At 56.3% G+C, this 12,260-nt stretch overlaps 1 protein-coding gene across 1 annotated transcript in view; it reads right to left on the bottom strand.

The window, feature by feature from the left end:
• Positions 1–11,019, bottom strand: part of MCF2L (MCF.2 cell line derived transforming sequence like) — an 86,265-nt gene extending 75,246 nt beyond the window's left edge. Inside the window, exon 1 of the mRNA XM_042930528.1 lies at positions 9,899–11,019. Coding sequence (XP_042786462.1) covers positions 9,899–10,043 — 145 coding nt within the window. The 5' untranslated portion in view covers positions 10,044–11,019. The remainder of the gene's footprint in view (positions 1–9,898) is intronic.
• Between the last annotated feature and the right edge of the window lie 1,241 nt (positions 11,020–12,260).

The raw sequence follows: 12,260 nt of genomic DNA, 5'->3' as shown, positions 1-12,260 counted from the left end.
GTCTGTCTCCTTCAATGGCTTCTCCTCTGTCCCCCATAAAACACTCAAGCCCTGTCCCTCCTCCCAGCACTTTGCCCAGTGGCACCTATGCTACCACCATGGCTCAGAGCCTCGCTTCTGTGGCCTGCACTGTCCCAGGTTCTGCTTCCCACCCCACCCCACCCCACTGCCACACACACAGCCGCTTGAAGTCCTGTGTCTCTGAGATCCTGGACCGAACCCCCATCTGCCTCTGTGGCCACTGCCCAGGGTTCCGTGAATCACCCGTCTGCTCTCTGCTCCCGCGTTCATATTAACACATATGCTCCTCTTCCTGGAGGTCCTGCCCCGTGTCACCAGGCAGCCACCAGAGACCATAGGCCTCCCCGCAACCATGAGCCGCCCTGACCCCTGGTCTTTACAGGACCTGAGCTCAGCCTGACGCTCGGTGCACTGGTGCAGACGAAACAAGGCCAGGTTGGGAGCATCTCAGGATTTGTGCTGGGCCTAAGCGCTCTGCAGACATGAGATTAACGCCAGTGGTGGACGTAAAGTGCCCCCTTTTATCTCTCGGAGCTCGGCTTTCGAGGGCCCTGGCAGTGACCCGGGGCACTCCAACGCGGCACGTGGTGACGTCCTGGGAGTCCCGAGTCATGGCGTGGCTGCTGGGGTTGCTCAAATATAATGGAAAATCCGTGCTCTTGATGTCAGAGCATAAACGAACTTTTTGGTGTTGTTGATGTTGTGCTGATTTACGATAAACATGTGGGACGGTCAACGTAGATTGATTAATGGAGTGTTAAGGGCAGTGGTGAACGAAGTAAGTGCCCCCCAAATCCAACACTAGAAGGTTCTATGTCTGTTCCACAAAAGAGACCCGGCTGAGAAGGCGTCTTGTACCACGTTCGGCGGCTCCACGTGAGCTCCATGCCTTCCTGTAAGGAGGCACGCTTATTCCCCACATCTGCCTACGAGGAGCAAAGCCCAAATGCTAACAGGGGGACAGATGGGTTGGATGTGCTCACACTGGCTTTGTGGCAACAATGCAGGTTATTCTTAAGGGCACACTGGTTTCTAGTAATAAAAGGTGATGCTGTCCTTGGTTAAGGAATTATTTTAAATACCATGAGATTAGTACAGTGTGTACAAAATAAAAAGTAGCAAACAGCACTTGTGGCCTTAAGTCCCAAATGTTGGCCAAGGTGGGGGCTTGTGGTCGCAGCCACAACACAGCAGACCCCAACGGGATACAAGTTACTCTGGTCCCTGAAGGCCTGCAGGGCTCCCGCCCATCACCCAGCTCACTGGCTGGGCAAAAGCAAAAGCCTCACGAACGTTTAAAATGCAAATTTCTGTAAATGGTGTAAGAAAGTGCTCTAGTTTCATCCTTCTGCATGTTGCTGTCCAGTTCTCCCAGCACCACTTGCTGAAGAGACTGTCTTTTTTCCATTGGATGCTCTTTCCTGCTTTGTCAAAGATGAGTTGGCCATATGTTTGTGGGTCCAATTCTGGAGTCTCTATTTGATTCCATTGGTCTATGTGTCTGTTTTTGTGCCAATACCATGCTGTCTTGATGATTACAGCTTTATGGTAGAGCATTGTGATCCTTCCTGATTTGGTTTTCTTCTTCAACTTGACTTTGGCTATTCGGGGTCGTTTGTGGTTCAATACAAATTTTAGGATTGTTCTAGCTTCGAGAAGAATGCCGGTGCAATTTTGATTGGGATTGCATTGAATGTGTAGATAGCTTTAGGTAGTGTTGACATTTTAACAATATTTCTTCTTCCAATCCATGAGCATGGAATGTTTTTCCATTTCTTTATACCTTCTTCAATTTCCTTCATAAGCTTTCTATAGTTTTCAGCATACAGATCTTTTACATCTTTGGTTAGGTTTATTCCTAGGTATTTTATGATTCTTGGTACAATTGTGAATGGGATCAGTTTCTTTATTTGTCTTTCTGTTGCTTCATTGTTAGTGTATAAGAATGCAACTGATTTCTGTACATTGATTTTGTATCCTGCAACTTTGCTAAATTCATGTATCAGTTCTTGCAGACTTTTGGTGGAGTCTATTGGATTTTCCATGTATAATATCATGTCATCTGCAAAAAGTGAAAGCTTAACTTCATCGTTGTCAATTTTGATGCATTTGATTTCCTTTTGTTGTCTGATTGCTGATGCTAGCACTTCCAACACTATGTTAAACAACAGCGGTGAGAGTGGACATCCCTGTCGTGTTCCTGATCTCAGGGAAAAAGCTCTCAGTTTTTCCCCATTGAGGATGATGTTAGCTGTGGGCTTTTCATAAATGGCTTTTATGATGTTTAAGTGTGTTCCTTCTATCCTGGCTTTCTCGAGGGTTTTATTATGAAAGGATGCTGAATTTTGTTAAATGCTTTTTCTGCATTGATTGACAGGATCATATGGTTCTTTTCTTTTATTAATGTGATGGATCAGATTGATTGATTTGCGAATATTGAACCAGTCCTGCAGCCCGGGAATGAATCCCACTTGATCATGGTGAATAATCCTTTTTATATGCTATTGAATTCGATTTGCTAGTATCTTGTTGAGAATTTTTGCAACCATATTCATCAGGAAAGATGCTCAGCGTTGCTCCTCAATGGGGAAATACAAATCAAAACCACACTCAGATACCACCTCACGCCAGTCAGAGTGGCTAAAAGGAACAAATCAGGAGACAATAGATGCTGGAGAGGATGTGGAGAAACGGGAACCCTCTTGCACTGTTGGTGGGAATGTAAACTGGTGCAGCCGCTCTGGAAAACAGTGTGGAGGTTCCTCAGAAAATTAAAAATAGACCTACCCTATGACCCAGCAATAGCACTGCTAGGAATTTACCCAAGGGATACAGGAGTACTGATGCATAGGGGCACTCGTACCCCAATGTTTATAGCAGCACTCTCAACAATAGCCAAATTATGGAAAGAGCCTAAATGTCCATCAACTGATGAATGGATAAAGAAATTGTGGTTTATATACACAATGGAATACTACGTGGCAATGAGAAAAAATGAAATATGGCCTTTTGTAGCAACGTGGATGGAACTGGAGAGTGTTATGCTAAGTGAAATAAGTCATACAGAGAAAGACAGATACCATGTGTTTTCACTCTTATGTGGATCCTGAGAAACTTAACAGAAGACCATGGGGGAGCGGAAGGAAAAAAAAAGTTAGAGAGGGAGGGAGGCAAACCATAAGAGACTCTTAAAAACTGAGAACAATCTGAGGGTTGATGGGGGTGGGAGGGAGGGGAGGGTGGGTGATGGGCATTGAGGAGGTCACCTGTTGGGATGAGCACTGGGTGTTATATGGAAACCAATTTGACAATAAATTTCATTTTAAAAAAATGCAAATTTCATTTCAGCCATCACATGTAGGATGCCTTTCTCACCTAATCCGTTCACAACTATCTGGCAGATTTCTGGAATGCTCAACAGCTTCTGGTCCAATTTCCAACATTCTAATGAAATCGTGCTAAAAAACTCTGCTTTGATTTCACCACGGGATGGATACTGCAACTGAAAACGTGTCTGAAAGGTGCCGGTGTCACTCAGGAAAATGCGCCGAGATTGGGGAATTGGACAGCCCGCTGTGGAGCACGAGGAGGCGGAGAGGAAGGCCGCTGGCCCGCCTGTCTCGGGGACTCACCCCAGTCCTGTGCCAACGCCCGGCTCGCTGTCAGGTGCCGCTCAGACTGTGTGTCCTGGAGTGAGCACACCTCCAGCCCCCTCCCCGTGGCTGCCGGCCTGACCCTGTCAACGATCACATGGGGATGGGGTGGGTGTGCAGGAGTCTCCTCCCCCGGATGGACGTCTCTGCCCGCAGCTGGCCGGTTCCCCAGGCGGGCTCTCCCAGCCCTGGCCTGCACAGAGACTGTGCAGCCTGATGCACATGCTTTCGCTACAGCATGGAGCCTAGGCCTGGCGCGGGGGACCCTACCTGCTGCGCGGGTCTGAACGAGAGAGCTTCTCAGGCCTTGAAACGTTTTGTTTACTCATTCGTTCTTAGCTTCACCCAGAAAACCTTTTATTTTTCCGAGAACTCACTCCTGTAGAGGCGTCATGGCGAGGCGAGTACTCAGGTACCTCTTTCAGGCAATCTTGGAAAATTAAGGTTTCTTTGGAAGAACAAACAGTTCACAGTATTTTGAAGGAAAGTGCAAACGGGCGGCCATGGCCGTGGCTTCCCACCCCAACTGGTCTGGGTCCACGTGCAGGATGAGCGTCTGCCGTTTTTTGCTAGCGTGTTGTTCCTGAGGAACCTGCCCCCGGCCCACACACCTTGCAGGGTTCAGAGCAACGATCGCATGCCAGGATTCACACAGGTGTTGCCAGCATGGTTACGGAACCTCTGGGTCTTTCTCAATATAGGACGGCGACAAAGAGGGGCTCTGTCACCCACGCTGCTGCCAGTATGGACCAGGCTTCCTACAGCTCTGACCACGCCCCAGGTTGATGCGGCCCAAGAAAATGTCCCTGAATTACGAGTCCCTTTGCATGTCACACGGAGCCCATGAACGAATGACGAATCCAGACATTGACCTTGATCTCCTGCCGCTGCAGAAAGTCGTCTGTGGGGTCTTCTGGGGCCCGCCAGCGTGCCACCACATGCACGCACATGCAGGGCCACGCAGGAAGGGCTGACGCCCACCTGTGGAAGGCGCTAACTTGACCCTTCTGCTCCACACGGTGTGAGGGAAGAGCGAATCAAGTAGACACTGCATGCGAAGTGCCCTACACCCCAGGCAGAGGCAGCCGTACCCACAGAGCAAACGACGCACGTGCTGACAGACGTCAGCCTGTTTCCTCTGAATCGCGACAGACCGGGTGGGGCCCCCCTGAACAGAAGCATCACCCTCGGTATCCGCTTGCCTGCGACCCTCTTCCAGACACGGTCTGCTCAGAGCCCCATCTTCCTCCCCAAAGAGCACAAGGTCACCACTGTGCCCCACTGGGTCCCCCCCCTCCCCAGGCGCTGGTGACAAGGTTTGCTGGGGAATCCCGTCCAAGCACGGACACCACGCTGTCACACACGCTGGCACGTCTGTGTCCTCAGAGCAACTGTGTCCCCGGAAAAGCACAGCCCCCCACCGCCCCGCCTGACAGCACCTTTGGGGGACGCTCTGTCGGGCTGGGCTCCCACGTACTGCATAGATGCCCCTCGGCCGTGCCCCCAGGGCTCCAGGAGGGTGACTCCTGTCCTGCAGCCCTGACTCCACTCCGAGTCCAGGCCAGAGCTGTGGGCCGAGAGGTGGGAAGGGCAGGGTCGTGGCCCTGGGTCCAGGCCACCACTTCGTCAAGGCGCCGCTCTCGGTCACAGGAACCGTGGCGTGGGGGCGACCGGGAGGGGAATCCGGATGTGGAGTGAAAATGGAGAGGAAAAGGGCTGAGAACAAAGCAGAAACTCTGCCGTGGGACTGACATCACGCAGGTGGGCTGGGGGCATCTGCCTCTGGTGCAGGAGGGACGGCCCAGTGTGCACACAAAGGAGCTTCCAGGAAGTCTGCAGGGGCTGGTGGGGAGACCCTGCCTCCAAAGCTTCCTTCCCACCTGGCTCCCACCTGGCCCCCTCCAGTGGCAGCCCCCTACCTGCCCCCTCCACCTGGCCCCTACCCACCTCCCACCTGCCCCCCTCCAGTGGCAGCCACTCAACTGCCCCACGGCCCTGACCTGCCCCCCACCTGCCCCCTCCAGGGGCAGCCCCTGTTGGAAGCTTCAACCCTCACTCAGCCTCAGTTTCCCTGTGGGGAGCAGCATGTGATTACTGTATAAACAGATCAGCCCAGGGGCCAAGCCCCTCTCTGAGCCAAGCCATGCTGGCCTTCCTGGGGGTCCTCGGTGGGGGGGGCCACCACCGTGCCGTCTGGCTTGGCGCCATCCCCACTGTCACAGAGACAAGACCAACAGAACCAACTGTGGGTCCTGCAGCAAATCCAAGCACGTGCACACATCACCCACTGGTGCCCACGCTCCCGACAGCCCCTAGACAGCTCCCTATACAGCCCCTAGTCCGAAACACGATGTTGTTTCGGACAACTACTGCCTGGCCGTCCTCGGTGGTAAAGCAGGTATTGTTCACAGGAGACACCAAGGCACAGACTTGACCACAAAGCTCTCCATCGGAGGATGAGAACGCGAACCCTGGGCCACACGAAGGGCCTGGTAAACATCTGAACGTCTGTCTTCATGGAGCTGTGATCCCTCCTCCCAGCCTGGTCACAGTGACACCACAGATTTGTCCTCACAGACAAGATGGGCCAGTAAAGAAACCATGTGATTCACATGCGGCCAGTTTCGTGAGCTTCAGGGGCAAGTGGAGGAGGAGCCCCACTCCGGATGGGATACCTGCTCAGCCCCGGTGCACGGCCAGGGCTCCAGGGGCATTCGCTGGGCTCTGCAGCTCCCCGGAGCCGACCATGGAAGCACCTTAAGTGTCACCAAACTGCATTTCAACTACAGCACAGTTGACCTTCCCGTAGGTCACCCCGGGTGTCACTCTGTCGGGGCATAATCAACACCAAGTAGCTGGTGGCTTTTGTTCTGTTTGCATGGAGCGGGTGGACCCCTGCACATGGAGCGCCCCCCAAACGAGGCCCAGCTTGGCTCTGACGGGCCTGGTGCTGGCCACGCTCCCTGCTGTCCAGTTCGGGCCAGCCGTGGAGTTGACCCTCTAGACACAGGGATGTCCCTGGCTTTTGGTAGCAGAGGGCATGACTCAGAGCTGATGATAACTTTGGATGAAAGGCTCACCTACTCGTAACACCCGTTCCCTGCGCTGTTCTGAGCCCCACGGGTACCTGCTTGTGACTCACAGGACGTCCCCCCTTCACCACGGGAGGTGTGGAACCGTCTCCAGGAGGCACGGCTACTGCATCACACCACGGCCACCAAAGCCAGGAGTGCTGGGAGCGACCCCAACAGGCGGTGGCTGATGAGATCCAGGGACTCACCCTCAGCGACAGACAGCAGCCAGGAGCACCACTCAGAATAGACGTAATAGCTTTTCATCTCCGCCACGGAGATTCGGGCCGCGCTTCTGTCCCCCATGGCTGTCCCTGTTCCCGGTTCTGCCGCCTTCCCTGCTCACCCGCCAGCCTCTCCCACTGAACTTTGCTCCCTAAAATCTGCGTGAGGGACCAGCTGACTTTTTACTTCCGTTTCACCCATGAACAGAGACAAAACACTGAAGGGTGATTACCTTCCCACAGGCTCACATCTGCTCACCCCACCCTGCGTAAGTACACACGGACCCCGGCTGGCCGGCTCTTGCGGCCCAAGGAGGAAGGAACGTCCCGGCCTGTCTTGGCCTCAGTTCAGGGACAAGGGACAGCTCTGCCGGCATGACTTCCCTGAGCTTTTGTGGAGGCGACAGGAAGGTCAGATGCAAGGAGGGCCCACCTGCTGGCAGAGAGATGTGTGCATGCTGGGAGCGCCACACAGGACAAGATGCCCAGAGCAGCCCCACACCACCACCTTCTTCCACCTGATAAGGTCCGATGCTCCGGACACGGGTGACGATGTTTGGGAACAAACAGAGGCGGAGGCCGTATTTGCTGAAAGGGAGGTGAGGACCACAGAGACAAGGTCGCCCTGACCAGCCTTCTATTCCAAGCCTGTGGGTCTCTAACAGGTCTGGGGTGTGATGCCTGAGTCCCCACCTGGAGATGCTTTCTCAGAATCCAGGGGGGCATGGGCTGCCTCGTGCCACCGTCACAGCCCTGCCTACCGCACGGAGCTCCACAGGGACAGGGTAAGGCACCCCTCCCCCTCACTCTGTTCAGGGACCACGGCAGTGGACAGAGTCCACACACCTGGGCCAGCGAGGCAGTCCAAGCCAGCTAGACAGTGGGGCTGGCTTGGGGTCCAAAGCAGTCCAAGCCAGCTAGACAGTGGGGACACCACAGATCCTGTGGGTGTCCAGAATCAAGATGCCACAAAGACCCAGATGCGTCAGGTCCCAGAACTGTCCCCAGGCCTGAGCCAAGCTATCCCCAAGCAGGCTGGTGGAAGACGGGGAGTTGGGGCTAGGCGCCGGAAGCAGTGACTTCAACCAAGTTGCCTGAAGTTTACAATGATGAAAATAATACGAATCGCCAGATTTCTTCAGAGCAAGAACCCTGTCCTTACCAGCCAGTCTGACCACAGCCCGTAAGGAAGCATCTCAGTACAAGTATTTCCTCTGATAAACACACTTTAAACAAAACCACACGCTCTCTCCTCATTTTCGCGGGTCTTGGCTGACCTCACCTGGGTGCTCTGGGGAGTCAGAGAGCACGGTGCTCTGCTTCCCGGAGCTCTGGAAGAGTTGAGAGCCAGGTTTGCAGATCTGGCTCTTCTGAAAGCCGTTACAGGCAAGACCCAGCAGACACCGTAGCCAAGTACCAATGCACACGTCCCCCAGTGCTGGGCGTCCCTTAGAGCTACTTTCAGGGAACTCGGGCTTTTCCTTAGCACCCCCCACTCTTCTTTGAACGCCAGGACCCAGGACTCAGCACCTAACTGCCCATCATCCACCTTGGTGCCAGTACGAGCCGGCACACTCAGCCTCTCGTGGGCACTAGGGCTGGTGGAGAAGCCTCTCGGGTCAGCACCCCACCGGGCACCCTGAGCAGACATCACTGCAGCAGTGACCTCACCATCTGGGTCACCTGGCTGATGTGGGGGAGGCAGGCTCAGGCCCCACATCACCCTCCCCCATGGGGCCTCCAGGGGTTGGATGTTAATTTAGTCCTTCAGAGTTGGGGGTTCTCAGAGAGCAAGTCCTCCGAGGCCAGTCTGGTCAGAAAACTCGGGGACCCCTGTGAGCCCACATCCAATGACCTCTAGACAGTGGGCTTAGGAGGGGGTCAGGAGGGGCACAAACATGTGCCAGGCTGGGGCAGGGGTCCACATGGCCCCTCGTGACGACCCCACTCACTCCTCAGAGTCGGCAGCATCCACCAGAAAGTCGAGGACCTGTTATTTTAACCCTGAACATGTGCACGGATGCAGGTGAGCTGGGAGTGACAGCCGAGAAGCAGAGGCCATCAGGCTTTCAGTGTGTGGGCTCCGTCCTTCCCCAAAGAGAAAATGAGGGAGGCTGTCTGGTCACAGCCGAGCCCGCCCTGCGGCCACCAGCCACACCAGGGCTGAGACTATCCCGCGGCCACCAGCCACACCAGGGCCAGGCCCTCAGCCCTGCAGTTTTATGCACCAGCTTCTCCCATCCTCTTGGGACACTAATGGGCTAGAGCGAGGCTCCTACTCCCCACCAGGGAGGAGCCGTGGGGCCCCCAAACCAGGGGACATGTTGGGCTAGTTTTGTTACTTCTGGCATCGATCACCTTAGACATCAAGGGCATCTGATGCCTGACAAGGTGCCCGATGCCGCAGTCAGCTGCTGCCCCAAGGTCAACAGCAAAGCTCAGGCTTCCCGGTCTCCGGGAGAAAGGACAGAAACGAGGGACAGGTTCCCTCCTCCAGCCCCAGCTGTCAGCATGCCAGGCTCTGGTGGAGGTCAGCCTGCATGGATGTTATGTTGAGACCCAGGAGAATTCCCACACCGTCCTCCGAGAGAAGCCTCCTTGGGGACAGCCTATGCTCTGGCTGCAGGGGAGGGAGCACTGGAGGCCGCCCGGGATGGATGCCAGGGCAGGATGCCCCTCAGGCCACAAGGGCAGGGCACACAAGGGCAGGACACACGCACGTCCCGCCTGCCACCGCGGCCGAAGCAGAGACTCAGGAGCCCACACTCCTCAAAAGCAGAAGACAGTAAACCAAGTAAAGCCGGACCCACAGTCCGGCTTCAGTGAGACAGCCCGATGCATCATTTCCAACCTCCCAAGTACTTCAAGGGGCACGCGTCCCAGTGACACGTACAGGGAGGTGCCCACCGGCAGAAGGGACCCCCCGTACCTGCTCCTGCGTCCCGGGTGGTGCCACCCTGTCCTGCCTCAACAGGCAGTGGGCGCCTCGAGGTCCCCCGGCGTCTCCGAGGCAGCAGCCAGAGCCGACGCTGGGGCCCCCCGGGGGCCCCCCGAGAAGCTCCCTTCGCGGCCATCACGTTTTCTCCAGGGACGCGCACGGCAGCGGGGGCTTCGATTCCACAGGGCACAGTTCCCTTGCCCTGCAGTTCTCCTCTGCAGACGGTCCACAGCGGGCAGGCACTGGCAGTGGGGGAGGGCACCCCACCCCGCGCTGCACGCTGAGCTGGGCAGGCGACCTCCAGTGACCTTGGGTTTGCCGAGTCCTAAGGAACAACAGAGCGTCCAACCGGCTCCCAGAGTCCCCGGCCTCCACCTCCAGGCCTTGCTCTGCAATCACTCCGGGTGCGGGCAGCCCAGAACCTCCTGTGCACGGAGGGCCGGCCCCTGCCTGTCCCCTCACCTGGGGGGACACAGCCCGGACACAAGGCCTGCGGTGTCAGAGGAGAGCTCTGCAGAGTGGGGGCCAGGCTGCAGAGCAGTCTATTTGCAGGTCTTGGGCGTTTCCTTCCTCGGAAAGGGGCTTGTGCTGGCCGGGGCTCCCAGAGTCAGGGGTTTGCTTCGCTGCCCAAGTCAGAAACACCTTCCAAGCTCAGGAAATCTCAAGTTCAAACAAACAGCTACAAGGCGGGAGGAAGGGAGGGGAAACGGCCCTGGGCCTTCTTGAAATAAACTGGGAGATTCCGCCGTCTGTGACCCCCGCCTGCCGTCCAGCTCGGGAGGCAGGAAATGATAACACCGCTGTGCTTGGCAAGTGACACTTTCCAGCGATGTCAATCGTGCCCTGGACCCCAAGGCTCTGGCCCCTCGTGCCCACGATGATTCTGAGGGGGAGAGACTGCCTGGCCACCTGCTGCCCCCACCTCTGTCCCAGAGCGTGCGCCCATGTGGGCGTCACGCTGGACACGCCTCCGACCCTCACACCTAACCCGCTGGGCAGTTCACTCAGTTGCCGTTTATGTGTGACACAGGGGAGGGTCCCAGGGCTCCCGTGTGCTTCCTGTATGCTCCCGCCCACGGGGGCGTCAGCACGTGGGTCTGTCTGAATGGCCACGCTTGACCCCAGGAGCCACGGGCACCCCTTCAGCGGTGTAGCCGGTTTGCAGCAAGACAATGTCTGCTTCCTTCTGCCCCTTGGCACCCACCTTCCTCCCAGGGGTGTTCACAGGCTGGGGTCTGAAGGCCAAACACCAGGCCTTCCCCGCCAGAGCTGGGGGCTGTGGGGCCGAGGTGACAGTGTGGGTCCCGCACGCCTGCTGGCTCAGCCCCGATGAGGTCCCCTTTCAGCTCTTTGGCTAGGAGCAGGCTCACACTTCTGAGCAGGGGAGGCACTGGGAGTGCAAGCAGGTGCTGGCCTCACTTGCCTCTCCTCTACGCCCACGCCCCCTGTGCTGGCCTGCGTCTGCCGGCACGCAGCTGGTGAAGCCGGCTCCTGGCGCTGTGTCCGTGAGAAGCAACACGGAGAGAATGTCAACGCACTGGCCGCCGAGCCGCCCATCTCTGCGCTTCCACGCGGGCCTCCGAGCAGAGGCCGTCCTGGCGCACAGTCAGGAGGAAACAGATGGCGTGTTTGATGTGGTGCGTCCAGGACGCGAGCCCTCTTCCTGTGACCAGGGACCAGAGCCCTGAGGTCCGTTCAGCACAGGGCACCGCAGGAAGGACATGCGGAGACGTGGCCACGGGACATGTCTCTGTGTCCACGGGAGCTGCCCGCCACTACTGATTAGTAACCGCCACGAGCCCCGTCGTGTGTTGTTCTGAGGCCGGGGCCGAATTTCTTCCCGTGTAAACGTGAAGGTGCGCACAGAAAATCACGAGAACGGGAACTTCGGGGCCGCTCACGGAGCAGCTGGTAAGTCAGACGCACGCGTGTGCACGTGCACACAGCCGTGGCGTCGCTGTTCCAGCAAGTGGGCGTGGCTGACCCAGGGTCTCCGACTTTATGGAAATATGTCTTAAAGACGTTACTATTTAAAACCTTTTCCAAAAATCAGTTATGAGACACGAATCTGCTCACAGTCTCTTGGTCTCTTTGTCTTGAAGGCTCACGGTCTTTGGGTTTGGCGGACATCTCGAAACCACACATCGTCCCGGACATGTCCCTCCCTCAGCTCCCAGTCACAAAACCCAGAACACCCAAGGTCTTCCTCCCAGGCCCCAGGCCCACCCCGGTGTGCCGAGTGCAGGCACCGGCGGGCCTTTGGAGAACTGGGTCTCCGGGGACCCCAAGAGTATATTTTACTCAACATGAGCTCAAGCTACTGTCGAGGAATTCGTATCCATAAATGGCATCC

This window comes from Panthera leo, chromosome A1, assembly GCF_018350215.1.
Source record: "Panthera leo isolate Ple1 chromosome A1, P.leo_Ple1_pat1.1, whole genome shotgun sequence".
NCBI lineage: Eukaryota > Metazoa > Chordata > Mammalia > Carnivora > Felidae > Panthera > Panthera leo.
The sequence above is the reverse complement of the archived record's forward strand: the minus strand, read 5'-3'. Positions and strand labels throughout refer to the sequence as shown.